General features: G+C 32.7%; 4 protein-coding genes across 6 annotated transcripts in view; 1 reads left to right on the forward strand and 3 right to left on the reverse strand.

Annotated features, from left to right (window-relative positions):
• Positions 1-188: 188 nt before the first annotated feature.
• Positions 189-11,348, reverse strand: su(r) (dihydropyrimidine dehydrogenase su(r)). Its single transcript, XM_018460017.1, has 16 exons — positions 11,083-11,348; positions 10,323-10,433; positions 8,988-9,320; positions 8,268-8,576; positions 7,767-8,093; positions 7,366-7,576; positions 6,402-6,586; positions 5,659-5,874; positions 5,415-5,579; positions 4,725-4,877; positions 4,528-4,648; positions 2,662-2,924; positions 1,553-1,729; positions 1,261-1,485; positions 1,025-1,182; positions 189-938 (listed from the first exon to the last, which is right to left on the reverse strand). The coding sequence occupies exons 1-16, from the start codon at positions 11,128-11,130 to the stop codon at positions 866-868; spliced, it is 3,075 nt and encodes a 1,024-aa protein (XP_018315519.1). The 5' UTR covers positions 11,131-11,348; the 3' UTR covers positions 189-865.
• A 2,672-nt stretch (positions 11,349-14,020) lies between these two features.
• LOC108730364 (odorant receptor Or1) lies at positions 14,021-18,175 on the forward strand. Its single transcript, XM_018460016.1, has 6 exons — positions 14,021-14,080; positions 15,633-16,165; positions 17,253-17,352; positions 17,414-17,521; positions 17,585-17,740; positions 18,064-18,175. Exons 1-6 carry the CDS (start codon positions 14,021-14,023, stop codon positions 18,115-18,117), a joined length of 1,011 nt encoding a protein of 336 aa, XP_018315518.1. The 3' UTR covers positions 18,118-18,175.
• Positions 18,176-18,284: 109 nt separating this feature from the next.
• yip2 (yippee interacting protein 2) lies at positions 18,285-21,793 on the reverse strand. 2 transcript variants are annotated; one of them, XM_018460015.1, is made up of 8 exons: positions 21,734-21,793; positions 20,293-20,459; positions 20,071-20,202; positions 19,522-19,786; positions 19,201-19,376; positions 18,902-19,102; positions 18,600-18,754; positions 18,285-18,520 (listed from the first exon to the last, which is right to left on the reverse strand). In XM_018460015.1, the coding sequence occupies exons 1-8, from the start codon at positions 21,735-21,737 to the stop codon at positions 18,436-18,438; spliced, it is 1,185 nt and encodes a 394-aa protein (XP_018315517.1). In that variant the 5' UTR covers positions 21,738-21,793; the 3' UTR covers positions 18,285-18,435. The 2 variants fall into 2 exon arrangements, with proteins under 2 accessions (XP_018315517.1, XP_018315516.1); XM_018460014.1 differs by having other exon boundaries at positions 21,508-21,786.
• A 1,457-nt stretch (positions 21,794-23,250) lies between these two features.
• LOC108730361 (E3 SUMO-protein ligase RanBP2) overlaps positions 23,251-24,815 on the reverse strand; it is a 16,335-nt gene continuing 14,770 nt past the window's right edge. For both annotated transcript variants that reach the window (XM_018460011.1, XM_018460012.1), the window contains exons 12-13: positions 24,300-24,425; positions 23,251-24,177 (exon numbers count right to left, since the gene is read on the reverse strand). In XM_018460011.1, coding sequence (XP_018315513.1) covers positions 24,124-24,177; positions 24,300-24,425 — 180 coding nt within the window. In that variant the 3' untranslated portion in view covers positions 23,251-24,123. The remainder of the gene's footprint in view (positions 24,178-24,299; positions 24,426-24,815) is intronic.

Below are 24,815 nucleotides of genomic sequence, written 5' to 3' on the forward strand. Positions count from 1 at the left end.
AAAAACGCAAGAAGTCTTGGAGAGGAATCGGTTAGTTGCTTAAATTAAAAATAAATAATGCACTTTATTATCTCATTTATATATTACCTTCAAATACATGCAGGTACAAAAAAATAAGTAAACATACATTTGTTTGTATGATTGATTACTTATATATTACTTACATAATAAATCTTTCTATTCGCAGGTGATTCAATAATGTTTAATTCATAATAATAAAAAAAACTATTCGGGATAAGATTTTTCTGACCAGAAAAGAATTCTTACTTAAATGTTTCAACAAATACTTCACAATTTTACGTGATTGCTTTTGTTATATGAAACACTATCTAATCCAACACTATCTGTCCAAGCATGACGTGTGAAACAAAATGAAAAATTTAAGATCGATTTACGCAGCGCTGTGTCTCAGCAAGGTCAAATAACCTTAATTCACCGCTGCAATAAAATTATTTGTTGATATATCACACTTGGAATTTTCGAAAAATGCTGGCGCAGTACAATGCGCGTAGCCGAGTAGTTGGATACACACTTTATCCTGTATCGCTATCTTTCTAAAATTATATCTCGAAAATGGCTGGGCCTCCCAGAATGTGGCTTTGTACGATTAAAGTCGACATATAATGTTATATTTAAAGTTATTAAAAACAAAAATCGGTCCTAGCCCCTCATTATTGCGCGATTTTAAATATTTGAAATGTTGGAACAGGAATAATAATGAAGCGTTACTCAAAATAGGGCATCGTCACGTATATAACATTATTTCTTTGTTTGATATTAACAATAATTCCATAATTCAATCAATTATTTGTACGCAAGATAATGCTATCATAAATCTTTTTTGACAGAAACGTAATTTTATTATTTAACAAATTTCGATTACATTCTTCGGTGGTACTCCCCTTTTAATTATATGCGGAATCATTTTTGGGACCATACTGGAAATAAAATGAATAAGAATAAATTGATAAACCAGACATCTGAAACAGAGAATCGTGATAGATTAGATTTATTTGCAACTTACGTGATACAATCGATAATTGGGCAGACGGATAAGCAAAGTGTACAACCGGTGCAGTCATTCGTCACCGTTGGGATGTGAGTGTCCGGATGAAAGGTAATGGCCTGATATCCGGAATCCGCGCAAGCCATATAACACTTGCCACAATTTATGCACATGTCCTGGAAAAAATAGCAAGTAAATACAATATTGCATTTTGTAACAATAAAATAAATCGAGCAAAACATTACTTAACGTACATCGTCAATCAAAGCAACCACTTGCTTCCTGTTGTCCAATTCCTTGTAGCTGCCAATATGAAGTAATGCTTTGCCGATTATGTCCTTAACAGTAGGTATTGGCGCAATTGGTCCTGGAGCCGGTCGCATCTCCTTAACGATCTCGTTTAAGAGATTCGAGTTCACTTTTAGCTCAGCTATCTTTTGCTCACGCAGCCTTTGGTACTCGCCGAAATACGGTACATTCTGCAAAAGTGTTTTTTTTTTTTAATATTTTATTTTATTTATGCAGATATTAATTGATAATTCTTACTTTGCCAAGGGCGTGTTGCAAGGATATAGGTTTGCCCTTTTGGTGTTTAAACGTCGGCGGGCTTTGTCCATCCCAATCTTTCGCCTGTGCCAAACTCTTTAGATATAACAACGCTTTCAAACCGGTCACGTAATCGTCTATCAATGTGAAGTCTTGGTTTTGAATGGCACTACAAATCTATGTATTAAATTTATTGTGACGATATGATGAATTTACGAGTAATATTATTTTAATATCTAAAGAATGTAGGTATATTATAACGTATATAATATTTCAAAATCAGGCATCCACTTTTTTCTAAAAATTACTAATCAAAAACTGTGTTCAATCAGCTCCGGTCTCCCCTAAGTCAAATAATTACTTTAAAAAATTTCTAAAATTTTTTACATAAATTGGTGCGTTTTTTCAGAAATTTTGAATAAATATATTTTTTAGAATTCTTTATGTGTATATATATCTATATGTGAATTTTGAAATATTTTAAAATTTCTCATTGTATCATTTCCGAAGAAATTTTAAATAACATAAGTTTATAAAAATGAAAAGTTTATTTTTCAGAAATTTTCATTTAAAAAATAAAAAAGTCTTAGCAATATTAATATTATGAGACAGTATAAAAATTATAAAACATCAAAATTTTACAATAATAAGATTGAAGACCGCTTATGTTACCTACAATACTATCAAAATTTTAATTTGACAAAGGCTCTCAGATTCAATAGAATTAATTTTCGAAGTGAGATATGGGCAATTGAGAGCAAACGCAGTTAAATTTAGCGTATATCTATTTCTGTATAATAATACCAAATAATAAGTTTATAACATTATTTCTTTATTAATACGAACGTTTCGACTTTGTTTAAGTCATCTTCAGCGTATATCACTGCTTATAATTTATATTATAAAAATTTTTATCACTAGGGCAATGTTATAAAGTCAAAATAATTTTTAAAATATAGATGTCATTATAAAATAATTTTTCTGAATGTAATTTCCCAAATGTTGAAACTTTAAAACAATGGAAAACAGTAACGGAACAACACAAAAAAGAGAAATTCATGATTTAAGAATAAAGATAAGGATGTTATAAAAGATTTGACGATACACACCTGAACGGCTGATGCACCGCAATGCAGGAACTGCAGAGCGACATCTGCCGAGTCGACTCCACCAGTGCCGAGTATCGGGAATCCTGGAAGATGCTTCGAGATTGTTGAGATTGCTCTCAAGGCTTGGGGCCTGGTGGCGTTTCCCGACACCCCGCCATACGTTGTGGACTTACTGAGGCCGACCGCCGGCCACGGAGTCGCATCGGCGTGTAGTCCCATTAATCCGGATACGGTATTAATGGCGGTAACACCATCAGCCTTGCCTTTATCACAAGATGGGTTATTAATTAAAACATGAAGAAAAAAGTAGCAAATATGATGTCAAGTCAATTTGATTACCATAGGCAGTCGCTAGAACGTCAGATCGCTAAATGGGAACGACTGCGGACAGATCTTATAGAGGAATCGGCTGGAGATTTTCTTCTATCAGGATATGTATTATATTAATAAAAATGAACAATAAGAATCTTGATAACGCTTTTTAGACTTTCACGGGTATTATTTTCAAAGATACCAGAAGATTTGCGACTTATCGCCATGTTTCTATCCATTGCTAATGCCCAGCAATGCATTAGCAATGGATAGAAACACGGCGATAACTCGCAAATCTTCTGATATCTATATAATAAGAATCTTATTGGACAGTATATTTGAAAACTCAACAAATAGGAAATGGGAATAATGGCCATAACAGTCAAAGCTAGATCTTTTAATGTTCGAATAATTTAATGTGAATTAATATATATTGTATACGTATATATATACATATATATCATATTTATAGTTATTTGAACTGCGCGCCGAAATTTTCTCGGACTTAAAGAGGTAGCTAAACTACTAAAATATCACAATTAAATTTTTGATGCGATAGGCTGAGCTAATTTACTATAGAGATCTTAATGTGTGCTAGAAATCTGTAAATAAATTTATTTATTGCGGGAAATATTACCTTGGCCAGGAGTCGAACCCGGATCTATTGCAATTCGTGCGAGCGTTCTAAGCTTTTAGACTACCGAGGCCTTAGCGATATTCTTCGCAATAATCAGTAATAATCAGTGAAAATGAATTTTGATCGGAATTATTCAATTATTCCCTAAATTTCTATTGTTTTCTAGGAAAAACGGAACATTTTCGATCGGAATCCATTCTGACTTGCTCCATGATGTGTTCTGGAGGTGATTCCGTTTCGTCAAACTCCGATTGTGTGACGACAGTATGATAACAGTCAAAAAGATTATAACCATTTATGCATTAGCTCAAGAATGATGATCTGGAATGATCTCTGATCGAGCCGCATGTCCTTTTATAAACTATAGTGATGATTTCACCATAGTATGAACGTTTTTTAAATACGAGATCTACTATCGACGTTTTGTAAATATTATTTTAATGCGAGGTAGTCCAAGTATGCTGTGAAAAACAATTACATGAATTACGCCGTTTGTTCAACATTTGAAATCTGCGTGCTTCAAACTATCCCTCAAAAAGTGCGTCAAATATACCTATTCAAGCAACAATTCGACGTCTAATATCGTTGTATGTTGGACGTCTAAAATACATCCCATAGACGTTATTTGAAGTTATTTATACAGACATTTTAGAGAGGTCCAAGATCGTCAATACGTCCAATTTTCAAGCAGTGCGCTACAGCGCCATTAATGGGACACAGTTTAATTATTTAAAAAATCACTTCAAATAAGATAAAAGGAGCAGTATGATGTATTTTTCGGTGAAAGGCGTAATGAATAACTTACAATTAGTATTGTGTATAAAAAAAAATATTCAATTAGATATGATTGATATTATTTTGCACATTATATGCATAGCTTTAATTTTATTTCAATATTTTAAAATTAATTTATTTACCCTCGTAAGCTGCTTTGGCAATGGAAAGGATATCAGTGATGTTGGGTGTCAATTTTACGAAAAATGGTATTTTGACCGCTTCGCGAATCCATCTGGAGATGTTTCTAACCAGTTCAGGATTCTAAAATCGATTTCATTTTTTTATCACTCTCATATATTGAGCTGTAAACGAGAAGAAGGGAATTAAACTGACAAACCTGTCCACAGGCCAGACCCATTCCAGACTCGCCCATACCATGCGGACAGGATAGATTTAATTCCAACCCATCAGAACCAGCTATTTCCGCTTTTTTCGCTAGCTCCGTCCAATCAGCCCTGTTATATGTGCACATGATGCTCGCAATAACGATCTGTGCAGAAATATGCGATAAAATTTAGCAAATAAAAAATTTGTCGCTGATAACTAAAAGAGATTTCGATAATTATTTACTACAGGATTCCCAATGACCTTGACCACATACGTTGTCAAGATCATAATCCTGAGTAACTTTGCCTTAACAACTAAGTGGCAAGCAGCTCTATAGTTTTTGATAGTGTTCCTATAATAAGAGTTAGGACAATGTGGTCGCAATTTTTGTTTGGTTGCCGAAATCCGCCATATGTAATAGCCAACGGCGAGTTTCAAATGAATTGCAATAGCCAATATAAGCGAGTTACAAGCAAATTGCAAAAAATCGCTATTCCCTCGCATTGTGTCTTGGGCTTAAGTCGTGCTCCCCTAAGCAGGGGGGAGGCGGGGTGGGAATCGCTTCGCGTGGAAGTCGTGCGCCCCTAAGCAGGAGGGGAGGTGGGGTGAAAGTCACTTCGAGTGTAAGTCGTGCCCTATAGTCCCCTATTCGGTGTAATTACCCTCTATTACATATATTCGAGCAAAAAATATTGTATACCTTTGTGGGAAAGTCTCGTTTCAGTTCAGTGATACTGCCACACCAATAATCGGCGGTTTTCTCAGATATCAACTCGATATTCAAGAAGCTACCCTGCTCTGGTCCGTAATGATGACGAGACGTAGTGCCTTTGACAATGCGTGGCGATATGTTGGTGACAAGATCCTGTGACGAAATATTTTAGAAATGAAATATTATGTCATTTATGATTCGGCGATTAGTTCTTAACGAAATGTAATTGGACCTTGTCCAAGGAAAAAGTTTTTGTGATAGCAAAGGCCCAGCCGGCCTCAAAAGCTCGTCGGATCATTGCGCTGGAGGTGCAAGGTGGCGCGGAAGCAAGACCGAAAGGATTCTCGAATTTTATTCCACATATCTCAACACTGAGGTCAACATTATCAATGGCGGTGTGGAACTGTGGTAATTGTGGAGTTTCTGGCACTGCCAAGTCATAGAATTCCTATGCAATGTAAAAATTAAAATATAAAATAACATTGTGTCACTTGGAATGTACGTATAATATTTCACCTAATAAGATTCTATACTTTCGCGACATTCTATAAAAAATTGGAGACTTTATTGACAATTAATGAAGAGAAGATTTTTCTTAAATTTTTCATATAATTTTTCAAATTTTTTCACAGAATTTATGCATAATTTTATAATTTTCTCACATTTTTTATATAAATCGTAATACTTTTTAGAAATACTCAGAAGTTATGTTAATGAAATATTCTAAGATTTATAAGAATTTTGTTCTAAGTATAATTTCTGATTCTGATGAAACGTTATAAAATCTAAAAAAGTTAAGAATATTTTTTAAAATTATAGGATGAGAAAACTCAGAATATTTCAGAATTCATATGTATAAAAAATTATAAGAAACTTTCTGAATATTTCTGAGTATTTCTGAAAAATGTTCCGATTCGTATAAAAGTTATGAGAGAAATTTTCACCAGATATTATACTATAGCTGTACCTACACACCTGTATGTATTTGTGAATATACCATGCAGCAGTCTTTCCATCATTCACGGATTCCACGGTAGTCTGAGCAATACCCGCAAGGTCACCTCCACAGAATACACCTGGTACCGAGGTCATCATCGTAGTCATATCCACTTCCGGTAGGTTCCATTTGTTCATCTTAACTGGTATCATAGCACGCTTCACTGTTTTTATAATGGAAAAAATTTAGTAATCATTCGGATTAACGGACACCATGCCGATAATCTTGACCTCGACATATGTTGTCAAGATCATGACCCTGAGTAACTTTTAAAAGGTTTTAGGTGGCGATAACTGTTTGTTTAAAAGTTATTAACAAATAAAGTTTAAAATATATTGTCTTATTTCTACCATATACAATATTAAAAAATACTCCATATCCTTCCTGCCTAGGAGCGTTCGACTTTCCATGAAGAAGGTCCACCTTACCTAGGGGCGCACGGATTGGCTGAGCAGTACTTCGCTAATTTCGAAGAAGTTAAAAAATGGGTCGATTCATGGTTTGCAAAATGAATTCGAAAGATGAAAGTTTCTATCGTCGCGGAATCCATTTTTTGTCAGAAAGATGAGAAAAAGTTGTAGCGTCGAATGGCGCATACTTCAAATAAATTGCTTTAACCATTCACTTCAAATTAACATGTGTTTTTCCTTAAAAAAATCTGCATTTCTCATAGATATACACCTGGTATTTATCAACATGTAATATATCAGTAATATTTCTGTGATATTACACTGTAATATGTAATATTTCTGATATATTGCAATATTGCTCCGATATTACTGTGATATTACGCGCTACACAGGTAATTATATGTTTATGAATATTTTATACATGTTTATATATATTTATACATATTTATATGTATATATTCATACATGAAAATTTTTTTCCTAGATATCATAGTTTATAAATTTGTGCTTGTATCGAAGCAATATTACTCACCAGCAGAGTCGTACAGTCCTGAACCAAAAGCCGAAATTACAAAATCCGCCTTCAAAACGACCTTTTGCTCTTCGTCTTCTATCCATTCACCATTCTCATTTTGTTCAGTCCTGCAAAATTCGATCGCGGCGATCCTCTCATTGTGAAGGATGACTCGTTTCGGAGATTGAAAAGGTATAAACTCACACTTTTCTTCCTTTGCCAAATCCATCTGAGAACAATTTTGGAAACTTTATCAAATTTTAAAAAACTTAATCAAACTTTAATTCTAAACTTAAAAGAAATTTTAAGCTTAACTTTTACGTTAAAATGAGTTTCTTCTTTCTAATTATTTCCAGGTTAAAAAGAAAGATTAGAGTTTAAATGGAAAGAAGAGTCTTTTGCAAACGATGAACAATTACCTCTTCTGGAACTGCTCGTACATTGGTGAAGCCTTTCCGGAAGACAACGAAGACTTTTCTAGCACCACATCGCAGAGCAGAAGTGGCGCAATCGAAAGCGGTATCCCCCGCGCCGAGAACGATCACGTTGCCCCGAAGAGATGGAAGTTCTTGGTTATTCTTGCAAGCGCACATACCCGGCTTACTGCCTTTCGCAACAACGGGCAGAAAACTTTTTGAGGTAAAGAAGCCCATTTCCGGCGTGAGATTTCCAAAGATCGAAACGCTCTTTGGCTCAGGTAATCCGATACCTAAAAAAATCGCTTTGTATCCAGCATTTTGAAGACCCTGAAACATTTCCACATTTATTGGTAATGTGTTAATAATAAACTTTTGTAGAACAATATCTTAAAGTTAAGTATTAAAAGATAATGACAAAGAGAGTTTAAAAATGCAAGTTTTTATTTTTAAGCTAATGCAACAAATTAGGTTAATAAATTTTTATCTTTAAATTAATTTTACCTGTATTGTTAAATCATCTTCAGAGAGTGACCTTTCTAATTCGATTTTCACCCCTAAATCCCTCACGAGATCCACTTCAAAACTAATAACGTCATACGGCAGTCTATACTGTGGTATTTCAGAAGAACTTAAACCGCCGACATACTTTTCTTTCTCGAAGATCGTGATATCATCGTAACCGAGTCGAGCGAGAAATGTCGCGCACGAGAGAGAAGCTGGTCCGCAACCGAGCAAGGCGATTTTCGTGTTTGCATGAGGTACCGTTTGATTGAGCTGTCTGGTCTGAGAAATATTCATCTTCTTAAAAATCTGAAAAAGAACGAATTATTATATATAAAAAATTTCGTTTATTATTTAATCATCAAAACTGAATTATATTTAAATATAACTCCATCTTATTATGTACCTATACAGCCGATTGTTGCAGACACATTTCGCAATTTTTATGAAATGTTTCACTTTTCAGTTGAAATATTTTTGAGATATTTCTGAAAACTTTCGGTGCTGTATAGATAGCTTATTATTATTTTAAAAATTAAAGAAAAACTAAAGAAAATGTTTGGTATATATCATTTTTCAATTTCGAAATTTTTTATACAAAATATATCATATATTATTTTTATTGTTAAACATTTTATAAATATTATAGTAAATTATCTACATTTTGTCAAAATTTTATTTAATATAATACATTAAATATTATTAATTAAGATTGCCTACATCCACCGCAAAGTGTTGAAGTCCGCCAATGTTAATAGGTCCTTCTTCAGTTGCATAAAGATTACATCCACCCACGCAAAGATCGCTGGTTGGACAAACCATGCCGCAGGTGAGGCCGAGAGGATTGTCCGATAGGATCGCTTTGGCCGCACCATAGTAATTCTTGTTGGAAATCGAAGTGATGAAGGCTTTGATGTCCAATTGCGTGGGACAGGATTTTTGGCAAGGTGCATCGACACATTTTAAACAACGTGCCGCTTCCCTCAAAGCTCCACGCTCGCTTAAGGTAGTATGCTTGATGTCGTCAAAGTTCTTTGTCAGAGATACGCAACTCTGAGAGACGAAGAAGAAAAATTAACAATTTTTACAATTAATGAATATTCTTGCTAAATTCAAGAGAACACATAACGAGAGAATTATGTCGTAATGTTATCGGATGATTTTCGTTTTGCAGATATAGAGTATTAATTTCTCCTAAACATCACGTAATGCCTAATAATATGATAATCGCATACTATCCATGTTGATATTTCTTTGAAAAAATTTATTTTAAATGAAGTTATGGTTATTAAAGATAATATTAAGAATTTATTTCGTATAACAAATCAAACATTTCGTATAACTAATCAAGACTCCTTATATCGCTAAATAATTAATCGGTAGTGACTAATAATAACGAACTGATAAATTCGTTTGTAAATCGATCAAGTGTACGTGAAACGTTGTAAGTGATACAATTAATGTGAAAGACAAAAATTCGCGTAAACGTGATCGTCATATAATGTGAAAAATTTATTGTCATTTGGTGTGGATTTATGAGAATCTCGGAATTCACGATCATGAAATTATCCTGCCTTTTTCCAGCTGGGCAGTGATATGAAGACATCTCTACAAGGTAGGGGAGAGAGAAAGAGAGAGGGGGAGGGGAAAGAAAATGCGTGTACGTGCGCGTATCATCGTGTCAAGCGTTTCACGCATAGCAAGCAACTGATCGGAACTGAGCGCCCGCGTCGGACGATGCGTTGCGCCGCCCCTGCCTACCTTTCGTACGTGACCTATAATTCGCTTACTATTTTCGTTTATAATTCAAAAACTAAGTTACGCATAGAATTTTGGCAAAGGAAAAATTGTCTTAGAATTATGACAGGAATATGTTATTTTAAGGATAAACGTTCATTTTGAATCACCCTGTATATTCGTGGTGTATACAATTATTTTATTTGAAGCAAATTTTCAAAAATAATTTCCATTAATTTGACTTCAAACATTTACAATGAATAATTTAATTTATTTATTACATTTAAACGGTTACGAAGCGAATTTAAAACGACTTACATTACATTTCTCATGGATATTCCTTTTCCAGTGCTGCTTGTTCTGTTTGGTGCTTGCTGATGGCATGAAATTTGTATAAGTTTTGGACTTCGGATTGATGTTCAATATATTCTAAAATATATAATCCGTTGTTATTTCACAATCAGGGAGGCGATATCGGTAGTTTTCGTCAACATAAGATAAGAGTTTAAAAAAATTTTTTAAATAAACAAAAGATGTTTGAAAAGCATTCTTATCTTAAAAATATAAAAAATATAATATTTATAATATTTATAAAGCCTCCAATATTAGTTCAATATTTGTTCAAGCTTGCAAAAACTTCATTTATCAATATGCAGAGAAAAATCCTGAGGTTTGCTATATATCATATAAAAATAATCTTATCAACGTTTTCTAAACACTCAACAAAATGTGTTAAAAGCACTTTAAAACACTTTCCAATTTTATTTAAAAAATATAAAGAACGTAACACACAAGGTGTTCCATATATGCTTTACGAAGCGATTTGGGAGCGATTTGGGGTATAAGAACATTCAAAATCACAAAGAGTCAATAAAATTAAATTCAATAGTTTCCAGCAAACATTAAATTTCTTCCTTTACACTTCTTTAATATTCGAGAAGCTTTCGATTTTTTATCAAGGTGAAAAATAATTGCGTTCGAAAATATTCACATTTACAAACATGTCTGTCCAACATCTCAAGGAGATTATTAAATTAAAAATCACTTCCCAACATCATCGTAAAAAATTTTCACTTACTTCGATATCAGGCACATCTTTGCTTAACATCGGCTTCAACGACGCCATTTTTTTAGAAAGAAATAGCACGCGACTTAATGCAGCAGATTTGTGCGCCGAATTGACAACTGAGAAACCGGTGTAATGAGTTGAATTGCGGGAGTATATTGTGAAGTAACATGTAACTAAAGCAACTCGCTTCGAGTTTACCTGTCAGAGAGATAGCGGAATTTCGAAAACTACGACGATTCACTTCGACAGTAACTGAATTGAGCTTGGATGCTTTATGACTCACATTGTGACGTAGTACCATGTCAACACTCACATCTAATCTTGTATTGAAACAATCAGAAAAGATAAATATTTAGAAGCGCTAAAGTATCTAAATCAGGAGTCAATCTATTTGTCTAGCGTGCTATTATGGAGATTTTAAATTTACTAGAATGTGGTATTTTACTAGAATCTCATTGTAGATGTCGTTTTACGTTTTTATATACGCTATAGTCTTAAAGAAACAAGATTGTTGTTACAAATTTATAAAACTGATAATAATACAGTAAAATAAGAACTGTACTCCACTAAAATTTATTTTTTATACTTGCGCTCTTTGGCTGCATTCATTTTGTTCGTTTTGTGTTACATTATTAACTTTTAAAACGAATGTAAAACAGAACATACTAAACGAAATAAACTTTGTTAAACAGAAAGACTTTTTTTACTTTCAGTGCTGAAGAAGAAGGTATAAGTAAATTAAAATTACGAGCTACTTTTTGCTTAATTATGTAACATAGGCTGCGTTCAGCAAAACGTTTATTTTACAACTATAATTTTGGAAGTATTCTTCGCACTGATTGAATTATACTTTTAGATCTAGAAGAATGATTCTATCTCTGCAAACAATCATAAAACCATTGCAAAACTGTTGTGTTCTACTGAACACAGCCTATGTTACAGAATTAAAAGCAAAAAGAAACTCATAATTTTAATTTACTTATACTTTCTCCTTTTGCATTCAAAGAAAAAAATGTTTTTCTATTTAACCCTGTTGGCGCCCTATTGGCCACCCCTGATTTATATAAAAGTGTTTACACATTTGCCTGCGCTTATCATGTCGTCGAGTAGTAGCTCGCCTTATATCTTATAATAACCGGCCTTTCCTTGGTGAAAAAATTCAGATGATATCTTATAATAAAGATATCTCAAAGTAAAGTTGATAATTAATATCACTTCTTATGCTCGCGTATCTTACACACAATTACATATAGAAACTACCCATGTCACACAAATTCAAACGAGCTATATTAGGTGTACATAGTGATAATATAGCTCGTTTTATTTTGTGATCTGGGTAGTTTCTACATTTAATATTTTATAATATTTTTAAGAATTTTTCATATTTTAAATTAATGGAGGATTTCTGTAAACATATCTTTAACTTTTTTAGATTTTATAAATTTCCTTGGGAAATTATAGAATGAGAAATTTTGTAAATATTAAAATACACTCCCTATATATGTATATAATTCTAAAAAAATGTTAAACTTTTTCAATACTTCAAAAAGGATTCCAATTTATATTTAAAAAAATCTAAGAAATTTTTTCTCAAAAGTTATAACGTTATACAGAAATTCTGAAAAATATTATATAGACTTCTAAAAAATCTTTTTACTAGAGTTATTTTATCTTTATTATATTTACTAAACCTAGAATGATAAAACTAATTTTAAACATCGGAGAAAATTCGAACGCGTTCATTTGTAACATATTAGTGTATTTGCTCTTCCAAAAAAAATTATCTTTTGAAAGCAGTATTAAATTAAATTAATTTGATAATTTTGTAAATTAATTAATAAATAGCTTAACTTTATTTGCTTGTAATTATTGTAATTCAATTCTTATGCTTGCCAGAAGCTTTGTTTTTAATTTTTGGAGAATGGTGATGTGAAAGTAACTAACACTATATTATTAAAATGCCTACTGTCACAACATACAATGAATTACCACGAGGAAGTGGTTTGCCTTTGTATCTCTCTCTCTCTCTCTCTCTCCTCCCCCCTCCCCCTTCCTCCTCTCTTTCTCTCTCGTCATTTCATAGAATTGTACAAAGGGAATAAATGATAGTCCAGTACGATTAATTATTCCTATATAAATTATACGTCGATTGCTTCCGTAATTGAGTATAATAGCAAGCCTGATAAGCCATGCGGTTCATAAATAATTCGCGCATGTAATGAAAGCGGAGCAATTCGATTGATTACAAGCTCGTGTTACATAATGCTAAAATTTCTGGAAAATCTACGGAATTTCTCTCTCGAATTAGAGGAAGCCATCTAGTATTGCAAAAGCACCTCAACTTATGCGACTCAAACGTGCAACCAGAAGGAAGCATTCAGATGGTAATTTTCGTAAATAGATGATCCTTGCATCTTTTCAAAGTAAAATTCGACATTTCCTCACATAAACATTATAAATTACAAGCATTTTATTTACAAACATTTCTTGCTTTTAATTAATTTGCTAATTATATAATTTTGTAATTTAAATGCAAGTGATTATTATCCATATTTGAATTTCTATCAAATCTAATTAAATTATTGATTAAATTACTTAATGAGTTTTTAACTAAACACGTTAAATTGAAATGAAGTGAAAGTGAGAAGTTGTGTACTCATAAGAAAGATACTCGTACATATAAAAAATCAGATAATCTTTATCTTTGTATTATCGAGCTCTTTATGACGCTCGGTTCTTCAAGTAGAAAATGAAAGAACGAGGAACGATCGCACCGAATTTTCACCTGAGGGTGAGTCTAACAATTGTCTACTTTCTGGGCACGTGGCCGCCAGTCACGGGCAAGTTCCGGTTACCGTACCTACTTTACACCGTCTGTAGCTTTACTTTCATCCTGGGTATCTTGCTTTCCGCCGAAATAGCGAATGTCCTCATGAGCTGGGGAGATATGTCAAAACTCACCGCAATTTTGACCTTGCTAATGACCAATTGCATCCACGCTTCAAAGGTTACTGCAATTATCTTAAAATTATCTAGAGTCTGACCGAAATTTCGATTTCGGTTTCGGTCAGTTTCGATCAAAAATCAGAGTTTCAGTTTGATTTCGGTTTCGGCCGAAATTAAGAGAAAATTTCGGTGGATAAATCAAAACTGTACAAGTTGCAACGCATTGACGAGCGTTCTAAAAATAACTGTTCGATTTTAATTATTAACTCCTCGATTAAGCTTAAGGCAATTTAAGTACAAACTTTGATGTGATCCTAATAATAATTGTAATTTGATTTATTTAAAAGTTGAGGATGCCACACACATATTATTATATTATTGTTACAATATTATATAGTTAAATACTTTAATAAAATCTTGTTTTTTAAAGGCTACATAAAGGAGGGGGTTTAAAAATGGCCAAAATTGGCCCTGAATGGACACCATTAAAACCTATGCAGTTGTCATTTTGAAAGTCCGTACATTCATGGAATAATGCTTATTTATCCAGGAAAGCTTGAGAAATCTTCCAAAAATAATAAAATAGGTCGTTTAAACGTTCTGCAAAGAAACTCATTGTTTCTAATAAACGATGCTAGATTTCAAAATTAATGGTGTGTTTACATTTAACACAAGTTGGATTATGAAATGCTATAAGAATACACTACCAGGAAAATCTACAAATATACAGGGTGTCTCATTTTAAATAATGCATTAAGATTCCTCGAAAACTATGATAGATACGGAAAAATGTTTCTCTCTCTCCCTCTCCCCCACAACACACACAGAGACTTTGTAAGTTTCGGTTTCGGTTTCATTTTCAGCTGAAATGACAACCAAATATTCGTTTTCGGTTTCGGCCGGAGGTCAATATGTGTTTTCGGTCAAACTCTAGAATTATTTGTAATTTTGATAATATTTTACAGCAATTAAGAATTCAATGTAAGAATGCTGCCATAGCCAAAAATATCACAAAAATGTTATGGTAATGTGTGAACATCTACTTTGTCACAAGTGATATCGCTATGATACCGCTATATGCCATAATTATAAAAAGCTGTGATAAAAATTACATCTCACTGTGAGACTGCTATAACATATATAGATTAACATAATAATATGTGATGCCACTATGACCCTTTCCATAATCTCATAGTGACATCACAATTTATTTGTGAGCCTATTGTGACGTCATTGTGAGGGTTTTTGCTATCCTTACTGAAAAAAATCACGTCACAAAGTTACATATCATCATATGACTTTTGAAATTACATAATTTTAAAAAAACACATACTAATTTGAAATAATTCGCTACGTAATTTACTTATTTTAATTACATGATTTCGTATGTAACATAATTCTTTTCAGTAGGAATGAGCTAAAAATCGCTGAAATTAAACTGAAATTTTTCTAAAATGCTCAAATTTCACTGAAAAGTGTTTTAAAACGTGGTATAATTTTAGCGAAATTTTTCCATAAGAGAAAGAATATAAAACTATAGGCAGATACTTTAAATAGATTTAAATCTTGAAAAATATGTAGATTAAAAATAAAAGAGAGATTGATATTTCTAGGTGGTCGTTCTTCTTCATCGTCAGACACGGATCCAGACGCTCCTGGACACAGCCGATAGTCCTGCATTTAGTCGCTACGATAAAGAATATGAGGATTTACTCATAAGCTACGCGTGGAAGGGCATCTTCCACCATGCGATTTATCAAAGCTTCGGCGGAATTGCGGTGTTTTGTTGGGGTTTTACTCCAATCGCTGATCTCGTCGCTGGTCGCTCACGCCAGCTGCCTATGGAGGGATGGTACCCTTATAATACGACGGCGACGCCAGCTTTCGAGATCACCGCGGCACATCAGGGCATCGCTATTATAATTGCTTGCTTTCATAACGTGGCGATGGATACATTGATGACGGGCTTGATCACGATCGCCTGTTCCCAGCTGGCAATCCTGGAGCGCAACATTATCTCGATTGATAACAAGGAAAGCATCCGTGAGATGCAGAATGATAATGATAAGAACAAGCTACTCGAAAGGAGAACTTTAGCTTATAAACTACTCAAGCGATGCGCTATGCACAGCAATATGATATTTCAGTAAGTTAAATGCATAAAAGTAGGGCTTAAATAAAAAACTCGAGGATGTATTATATTAAGCTATTTTTTATCATAATATGAAAAAAATTGAATATGTTGATAAAAAAATAATTTATCGCTTATAAACTTATTTATATGTATTTTAATTACAATTAAGAATTATCTAGCGATATATAAATTTTAATGGTATGTACACATATGTTTTATACAATGGAATCTCGATAACTCGAACCTCTATAGCTCGAGAATTTCTGTTAGACGAAAATTTTGTTCATTCCCTTCCGCTCCGCATCGGGAAACCTCTACATATAAATTAAAATAAAACTTACTTTAATTCGAATTATTTGTCAGATTAATCGAATTTGTAATACTTGACAACGATTGTAATTATTTGATTAATCTGACCTATCCCCAAAACATTTATTATATGTATGAAATAAATAATTCGCTGTCAAAAATTGAATTTTTTAAAAGTCATTTAATCGCAAACTTATTAACTCTCGTACAGAGTCTCCATAAGTCGAATTTTCATGTGCTAACCCTCTTTTACTAAAAAAATTCGATAAGTCGAAACCTCTATGGCAGGTATTCATACTCCGTTCTTATTTCAAGATCGTCTTAAGTAATGTCTTAAGATGCTAATACGGCCCTCTGATTGGTTCATGACATCTTAAGACTGTACTTAAGACGGTCTTGAATATAAGAATCGACTATGAATACCGGCCTATGACTCGAAGATTTTAGCTCTTCCCTTGAGATTCGAGTTATCGAGATTCGACTGTACATATAATCAGTGTTGCGCTTAGATAATTAAAAAATATCTAGATATAGATAAGATAAATCACACAAAAATGTATCTTAGATAAGATGTTGCTTATTCCGGGCCACTATGCTCTTTTATGAAATTATTATCTTCATAATATTTAGAAAATCTCAAGAAAATTTAATTTATATAAATTTTTTTTAATTAGCTTGCATGCACCAACGTATGATATACGTACTGTATCGAAGCTATAAGAAAATTGATGAAATTAATTATCCATTTGCATTTTAGCTTTGTTAACAACTAATTGTATTGATTTTGCAGTTTCACAAGTGAGATCCAGGACATTTTTGGTACCGTTATCTTCTTTCAATTCCTCTCGAATTGCATGATCATTTGTTTGATTGCCTTCAATATATCACAGGTAAATCCGATTGTTTTGATCGGTTTATTAGCGAGTTCTCACGCGATTGGTTGCAGCGCAGATGAATGTTTATATTCCGGCGGTGCTGATCGGCATGCTGACATACATGTGTTGCATGACGTACCAAATATTCATCTTCTGCTGGCATGGTAATGAACTGTATCTACATGTGAGTATATTTAAACAGATATTCTTATATATAGATGTGCGAGAAAACATGCGCGATTTTTAGAGTATGCGTTTAGTTACTGCCGCATACTCGAGCAATTGGTTCTCCAACACCGAAAGATTCAAACGCGGTCTACAAATCGTGATGATAAGGGCTCATCGTCCGCTCACTTTAAGTGCCGGTAGGGTCATGTTATTATCTTTAGATACTTTCGTGCAGGTATGTATATTTTTATCAGACACTTTGTTAAAATAAAATTCATTCACTCAAATACATTATAAAGATCTAGATGATGATATTGTCTTTCTCGTAGTTGAACTTTTGTAAAGCATATGCACACCATTTAATTTTCAGTGCAAATCAAAAGCTGCCGCCTCGACTTATTAAAATAATTCGCATATATTTTTATTTTAAATTGATCTTAAATAATATTTGTTATCTGAAACCACACTATAGTAGTGACTCTGAAATTAAACTGCTTTAAATTTTTTAGTAGAATCTTAGGTCGTTTGAACAAAGGTAATAGCTCTTGTATATTTCAGATAATGCGGATGTCCTATTCGATTTTTACGGTACTTCGAGGATCGGCTGCTTAACAAGTTTGTTAATATCAAATTTCGTAGCTATGGTATATTTTTTAAAACTTAAAACAAAAAGAGCAGCAAATGAAATATAAATGTTTTAGTTTTATTGAATACTGTATCATTATATATATGTACAAAAGTATGTATAAAATTTTTATATATAAAAATATTCTTCATGATATTACCTACACCATTAGAATGAGAAAAAGAATTAACAATCCTTTGTTTAAAGTTTAAATCATACGATGTATCACTCTTATCATTTCATGTTAGTTTGGTTTGTGTATATCGCAATATTTTTATAAAATTTAGCTTAAACCTTTTAATTGATTACAGCGCTTCTACCATCACAGCGATACCTTGACCACCGCCAATACAAGCAGAACCGATGCCGAATTTTCCAGCCTTTCGCCTTCTGCAAGAAAAATATATATATAAATAAGAATATTAATAAAAAAAAAAGGGTTTTTTTATGCTATCATAAGATATGTTACCTAAGTTCGTGCACCAAGTGAGCAGTGATCCTGCTACCGGAAGCACCCACTGGGTGTCCTATAGCAATAGCACCACCATTTACATTCAGTTTATTCAGATCCAGATTAAGTTCCTTTGCACAAGCCAAAGTCTGAGCACCAAACGCTTCATTGATCTATCAGAAATTACATAGTTAATGCATGACAAGAGTAAAATCTAAATTATATTTTTAATTACTTTTTGTATTAATTATTTTACACATGTTTACGTTAAAGATGCTGCTTGATGGGCCAAATTTCTGTTATATAAATTGAAATCTCACCTCAACGATTTCTATGTTATCGAGTGTTTTGCCCGTAACTTTAAGTAAGTCCTTGATTGCTGATACAGGACCAATTCCCATAATGCTCGGCTCTACGCCGACAACACTATATCCTACTAAACGTGCCAATGGTTTTAAGCCTTCTGCCTTGACAGCTTCTTCGCTAGCTAAAATAATAGCGCTTGCTCCATCACTGATACCCTAAGAACGAGAATAAAGTCGAGTTAATTAAATTTGGGAGAAACGATATAAAGATTGATATAAAAATTCCATTCATAAAATGAATAAAAGCACAATACCGATGCGGAACCAGCTGTGACTAGTCCATCTTTCTGAAAAACTGGTTTTAATTTGGCAAGTGTTTCTAGCGTCGTTTGCGTACGTGGATGTTCGTCCACACTTACAGATGTATTCTGCTTCTTAATTTTCACTTGCACAGGCGCTATTTCTTCGTTGAAACGACCCGCGTCATTGGCTGTAATATGTTTTCTTAAATAGAGACTCAAATTCTATAATCTAAATTTATTTAATTAAAGCATATTAATAAATTACAAATTTCATATTTAATTAATAACTAATACATAAAATTTCATATTAAGTAAGATATTGTCAATATCTACCAGTTTTCCAACGTTGCTGACTATTCAAGGCAAATTGATCGACTTCTTCTCTCTTTAATTTGTATTGAGCACCGAGTTTTTCCGCAGTCAGACCCATGGGCAAATTACAATAGGTATCGAAAAGTGCAAGCCAAAGTGAGTCTTCGAATTCATATTTCTGGCCCAGGGCAGTGCCATAACGAATGTTCCTCACAACAAAAGGAACTTGGCTCATGTTTTCTGCACCACCCGTCAAGACAATCTTTGAGTCTCCCATTAGAATATTCTGAAATGGAAAAATGTAGTCACTATAATGAGAGATGCTATATAATAACTTTAATTTCTGCAACTACTGCTTATTAGTAGAGGAGAAGGTGGTATTATGGCCAGTGTAGACATAATGGCCATAATAACCACTTCCTTCGTTTTTAAATGGGATGTACGGGTAATATGATACACCTGGTTTTTTATTATTGTTCTCTCTATTGGAATAATATTATTTGTTAGTTATTCTCTCTTTAATGTTTACTAAATTACTATTTTTAGAGAACTGTGGAATTCTTAACTAACCTGAGCCCCACTGATAATTGCTTGAAAACCAGAACCACATAATCTATTTACACTAAATGCTGATCTTTGTAACGGAATTCCTGATTTTAATAAAATATGCCTTGCCAAAAAAGTACCGTCGGAGGATGAATGCTGTAAAGAAAAAATTGAAGGTATGTCAGTTCAGTTAAAAAACCTATGTAAATACTCACAATTGGTAATTATAAATGAAAACTGACTTACCGCTAGAATGTGTCCAAATACAACACTGTCAATTTTCTCTGGTTTTAGGCCTGCTGCTTGTATCGCAGCGGTCGATGCAACAACTGACAAATCAGTTGCACTTTTGTTTATAAACATACCCCCCATTGTACCAAATGGAGTACGCTTTGCAGCGACAATAAAAATACCTGTGAGAGATTTCAAATCAATAATTTATTTTACTTTCTAATGACCTACTCTCTTATATTTCAATTTTGACTGATTGTGATTTTATATTCCATTAGATTATTAAAGTTTTAAGTGAAAATTATTGGATTTGTAAAAAATATGACATATACTCTAGTAAACATCAACTATAACAGTAACATATTATACTTATATAATGGTACAATTTTTACCACTTCAGAGCAAATCAGAAATGAAATAAGGAATGAAATAAGTGCAGTTAAACACTTAAATTTTGTTCTACATCACATTAGGTGCTTCGATGGAGACTAGATCAATAATATTATAATTTCCATTTTTTTTTTAATATTTCCTACACAATAATATAAATGTAGCATATATGTATGTAACAATTACATTATTAAATAGGAAAGTATAATATTAATGAAATGTTATTTTTAGTTGGTGTTTATATACAGATAGCTACTTGCTATATTATACTACCATACTAAACTAGGTTGCAATTACATGTTAAAGCACGTATGTTCGATAAGCTTTACACGACAGAAATTATTACACTATTTTCTTTTCGAGACATCATTTGTTTTATCTCATTATGATTCCAACTAAATCGTCTAACTTAATCGATTAATTCAAATGACAGATGTCCAATTTATCAATGTAGATTTTAATCTCGATTTAACTTATTTTTTATCTTCTTATAATTCTATGAACTAAAAAAAGATAAATCTGTATATCCATTGACTGAATTTTAGGATTTTAGAGTTAAAACCGAAGCATAAACCAGGCATATCTGTGTGTTAACCGTTTAACAAAACAAGTACAGATATTGCAGGTATTATTTGACAAGTGAATCACCATGATGAAATTAAGCAGAGTTTAATCGAGTTTGTTGATGTTCGAAATATTAAAAAATGTAACGCGGGGGGAAGGGGATAAATTTTATATTTAAAACCATCTCCTGGAGTTTCGATCATCAGTGTGATGAACCACAATAATACATATTTTGATCAAGGATGAGAATAAAAATTGTAGGCATATACATTATACCTTTCGTTACGGCCGACATAAGGTTTGTTTTCTGTGGCTGAACTAGTGTACACTTTTGAGATAGATGTATGTTTGATAGTTAACGAAAGCGAGAAAGAGAGTTCTAGTGCAGTCTAGTGCAGGAACAAAAAACAGATCAATAGTAGCGAATCACTTGAAGTTGCTTTTGTAGAACTACTACGACCATCAGCTAGAATACGACGGAAATCCACCCGATGATATGTACTCATTAGGAGGCCGGAGCTCGAAGTCCACCGACGGCACCGACATGGATTGTGGATAGCGTCGAACGCGTTAATCAGCTCATGTTTTTTTAAACGTTTCTGCTATCTTCATACGGCGTGATATGGCGCTGCGCGCTGCAGGAACTGCTGAAAGAACAAAGCTGATCGGGAAACTCTTTTAACATTCGATTTCACGTGTGTTTCTCTTATCATTGTTTTGTTTACGCGAGATCATATCTAATCATATCTATTTTTGTACTTAATGTAAACATTATACGATGTCGCACATCTTTATATAGCGTGCAGTTCAATAAGTCGTGATGCAGTCATGCAGTACGAAATATATATATATATATATAAATAAAATATATATAATATACATATATACATATTAATGAATGCTCTTTTATATGAAAAACTATTCCTCTTGAAAATTAATGCAAATCCTTATCTCATGTATTGTTTTCTTTTTCTTTGAAGTATTATCATCTCGTTTATTTAAAGTGATTATTCGTCCATATTTTATATATCTGTTGATATAATTTAAATTGAGCCATTAAAATATTTACTTATATGTATAATTATATTATATATCCATAATTATATACCCAGACAATACTCATTAAGACAATACATTGTATCTAACATGGACTTTTTACAATATAAGCTATTTCCCTATAAGCACATAATATTATTTAATATTAAGCAATATTTTAAGCATATTCTTAGAATATTAAATGTAACATTTTAAGAACATTTTACTAAAATTATATAATATTAAATAATATTCTCGAAATATTAATGGAAGGTTACATGTTCACTCCTGATAATATTATATCTAGCGAACATTTTGTACACAAGATAATATAAAATTAGCAATTTAAATTCCAGCGGAATAATATGTCAAAAGAACCTACTGTGTGTCCGCAATAGGATTTCCAATGTAAACCATATTTGAAGAACATATCTTGAAGTCAAAATGTTTCAAACAAAAGTTGTATGATTCGGAGGACATAAGAAAGTACCATTGATTTGACCTTGGATGGTATCGCAAAGGTCAGGCCAAGGTCACGTCGATTTTTTTTAATGAAACTTCTATTTTTCATTACATTTTCTCGTAGCTTACCTCGAGAGCTTTTCAAAACACTTTAATAAAATATTTTTTCATTAAGTATTTTTTGAGTATTGATAATACAAATTCTGTATACAATTTGGTGCCTTTCTGCAATCAGAAATTGGTAGCAGGCTCTGTTCAAAATCTGTCCCAACAGGCTTTGCTATCAGGGTGATAATAGAATATAAATGTAAAAAGATTTGCAAGGTAAGAATCTATTGATTCTTATCAATGTATAATAAATATATCTCCATAATTTAAGAATAAGTCTTGAGGTATTTCACTCTTCAGTCTGCAGTTTATGCAACTTGATGTTAAGATTTTAATATGTGGGAAACATCACTTACCTGAGAAAATAGTTTCTAAAAACAAAATTTTGATCAAACGTTTAATGCTTTTACGTTACATATTACACATGTCATATCGATGGTCTACACATATCTTTTTATGCGGCAACTTCTATTTCGGTCCAAGAGATACAATATTACTAGCAGTGTGCGGGTATCCGAGATTTCAGGTTCGGGTCGAGTCGGGAATTTTTTTCGGGATCGAATCGGGACCCGAATGTTTGTAATGTTCGGGTACATTTTGGGTACCCGAATTTAAAATCGGGCCGGACAGCGATAGATGTAGAAACTTTTTAACGGCATAAATGTGATGCTTCTTTATGATTTTTCAATCAGCATGTAACGCATGATTCTTACCAAGATTTTTGTAAATATCCACTTCAAAGTGTATAGTTTAGAGATGATTATTTAAAAATAACTGAGTTTTTTAAAAAGTTATCAGTATAGCTACGGAGAAATAGTGCTTTCATTGCAAAGTAGAAAGCGATTTTCAGTTTTGGCACATATTTTATTTAAAAAAAAAAAGGAAACTTTTTTATATAGTTATACTATACTAGCATAAAAATAAACGAATGAATTAAACATCGTAATGCTTGATCTACTTTTTTTCAATTTGTGCAATTATTATAAGTATATTTTTTGCATAAATTATTACTACGGGAACTTGCACTTGTATTCGTGTGCATATACAGACAATTGTATTTGTCAAATTTCACGTGTCTTGAGTCTAAAAAAAAAAGAAAAAAGGAAGCTGTACGTAAAAATCGTACAGTTTCTTTTCTTTTCCCTTCTTTTTTATACAATTTTTTTACTTACAACTTGAGAAGAACGACATGAAACCCGTTTAATTAACATTTACGCTAACTTATAGAAAGGTAATGAATTATGTAACAACAGTCAATTAGCAGCTACTTATATTAGCTAAAAATCTTCACTCTTCTTCATGATATTCAACGACACCGGCTTGCTTTGCACTGTCCACTCCCTGCAAAAAAACATTTCTTCTTGTACATCCCGTACGTTTTCTCAATTGTAGAATACATATGCGTAACATAATATGTAATCATTTTTTTTTTACATGTAATCATTTGGTCAATCTTTACTTACATCTTCGAAGAAAGTATGCATCTGTTGCGCCGCTTGTACCGACGAGAAGACTGCCCTCAGAACTCTACGCTCTGGAGGATCCAAGGCGTAATCGATTCCGCTCCAAATACATTCTTTGCCCTCCACCTTTGTGACAGTACAAGAGAGAATAGAGAGAATAAGAGATATAACAATACATTAGCAAAAATATATGCAGTTCTCTGCATATTGTCAATCTACGATACATTCAACAAGACAATACACTTAACTCCAGAAAAATATAAAAATATGAACAATCAACTATAGGATGACTATTGGAAAATTGCTGAATGGCTGTTATTTTGTAACGAATAAACAAAACAAAATGAATTAAACTCTATTGTAAAGAAAAAAATCTACCATTTTCTATATACAGGGTGTTTCCAAATTAAATGGCAAAACTTCGGGAGCGTGTAGAGGAGTAAAAAACTAAGAAAAAAAGTCCTATAGACATATGCTCGTTTTTGCTCCGTTTCAGAGAAATCGAAAAAAAATGTT

This window comes from Mycetomoellerius zeteki, unplaced genomic scaffold (assembly GCF_001594055.1).
Source record: "Mycetomoellerius zeteki isolate Tzet28-1 unplaced genomic scaffold, Tzet1.0 scaffold9, whole genome shotgun sequence".
Classification (NCBI taxonomy): domain Eukaryota; kingdom Metazoa; phylum Arthropoda; class Insecta; order Hymenoptera; family Formicidae; genus Mycetomoellerius; species Mycetomoellerius zeteki.

Coding starts and splice junctions, on each gene's coding strand:
- LOC108730364 (XM_018460016.1), top strand. CDS start 14,021: ATGTCAAAACTCACCGCAATTTTGACCTTGCTAATGACCAATTGCATC. Junction 17,353..17,413: donor TTGCCTTCAATATATCACAG/GTAAATCCGATT, acceptor GTTGCAGCGCAG/ATGAATGTTTATATTCCGGC. Junction 17,522..17,584: donor GTAATGAACTGTATCTACAT/GTGAGTATATTT, acceptor CGCGATTTTTAG/AGTATGCGTTTAGTTACTGC.
- yip2 (XM_018460014.1), bottom strand. Junction 18,755..18,901: donor ATAACATAGAAATCGTTGAG/GTGAGATTTCAA, acceptor AATTTCTGATAG/ATCAATGAAGCGTTTGGTGC. Junction 18,521..18,599: donor CACTTGGTGCACGAACTTAG/GTAACATATCTT, acceptor TTTTTCTTGCAG/AAGGCGAAAGGCTGGAAAAT.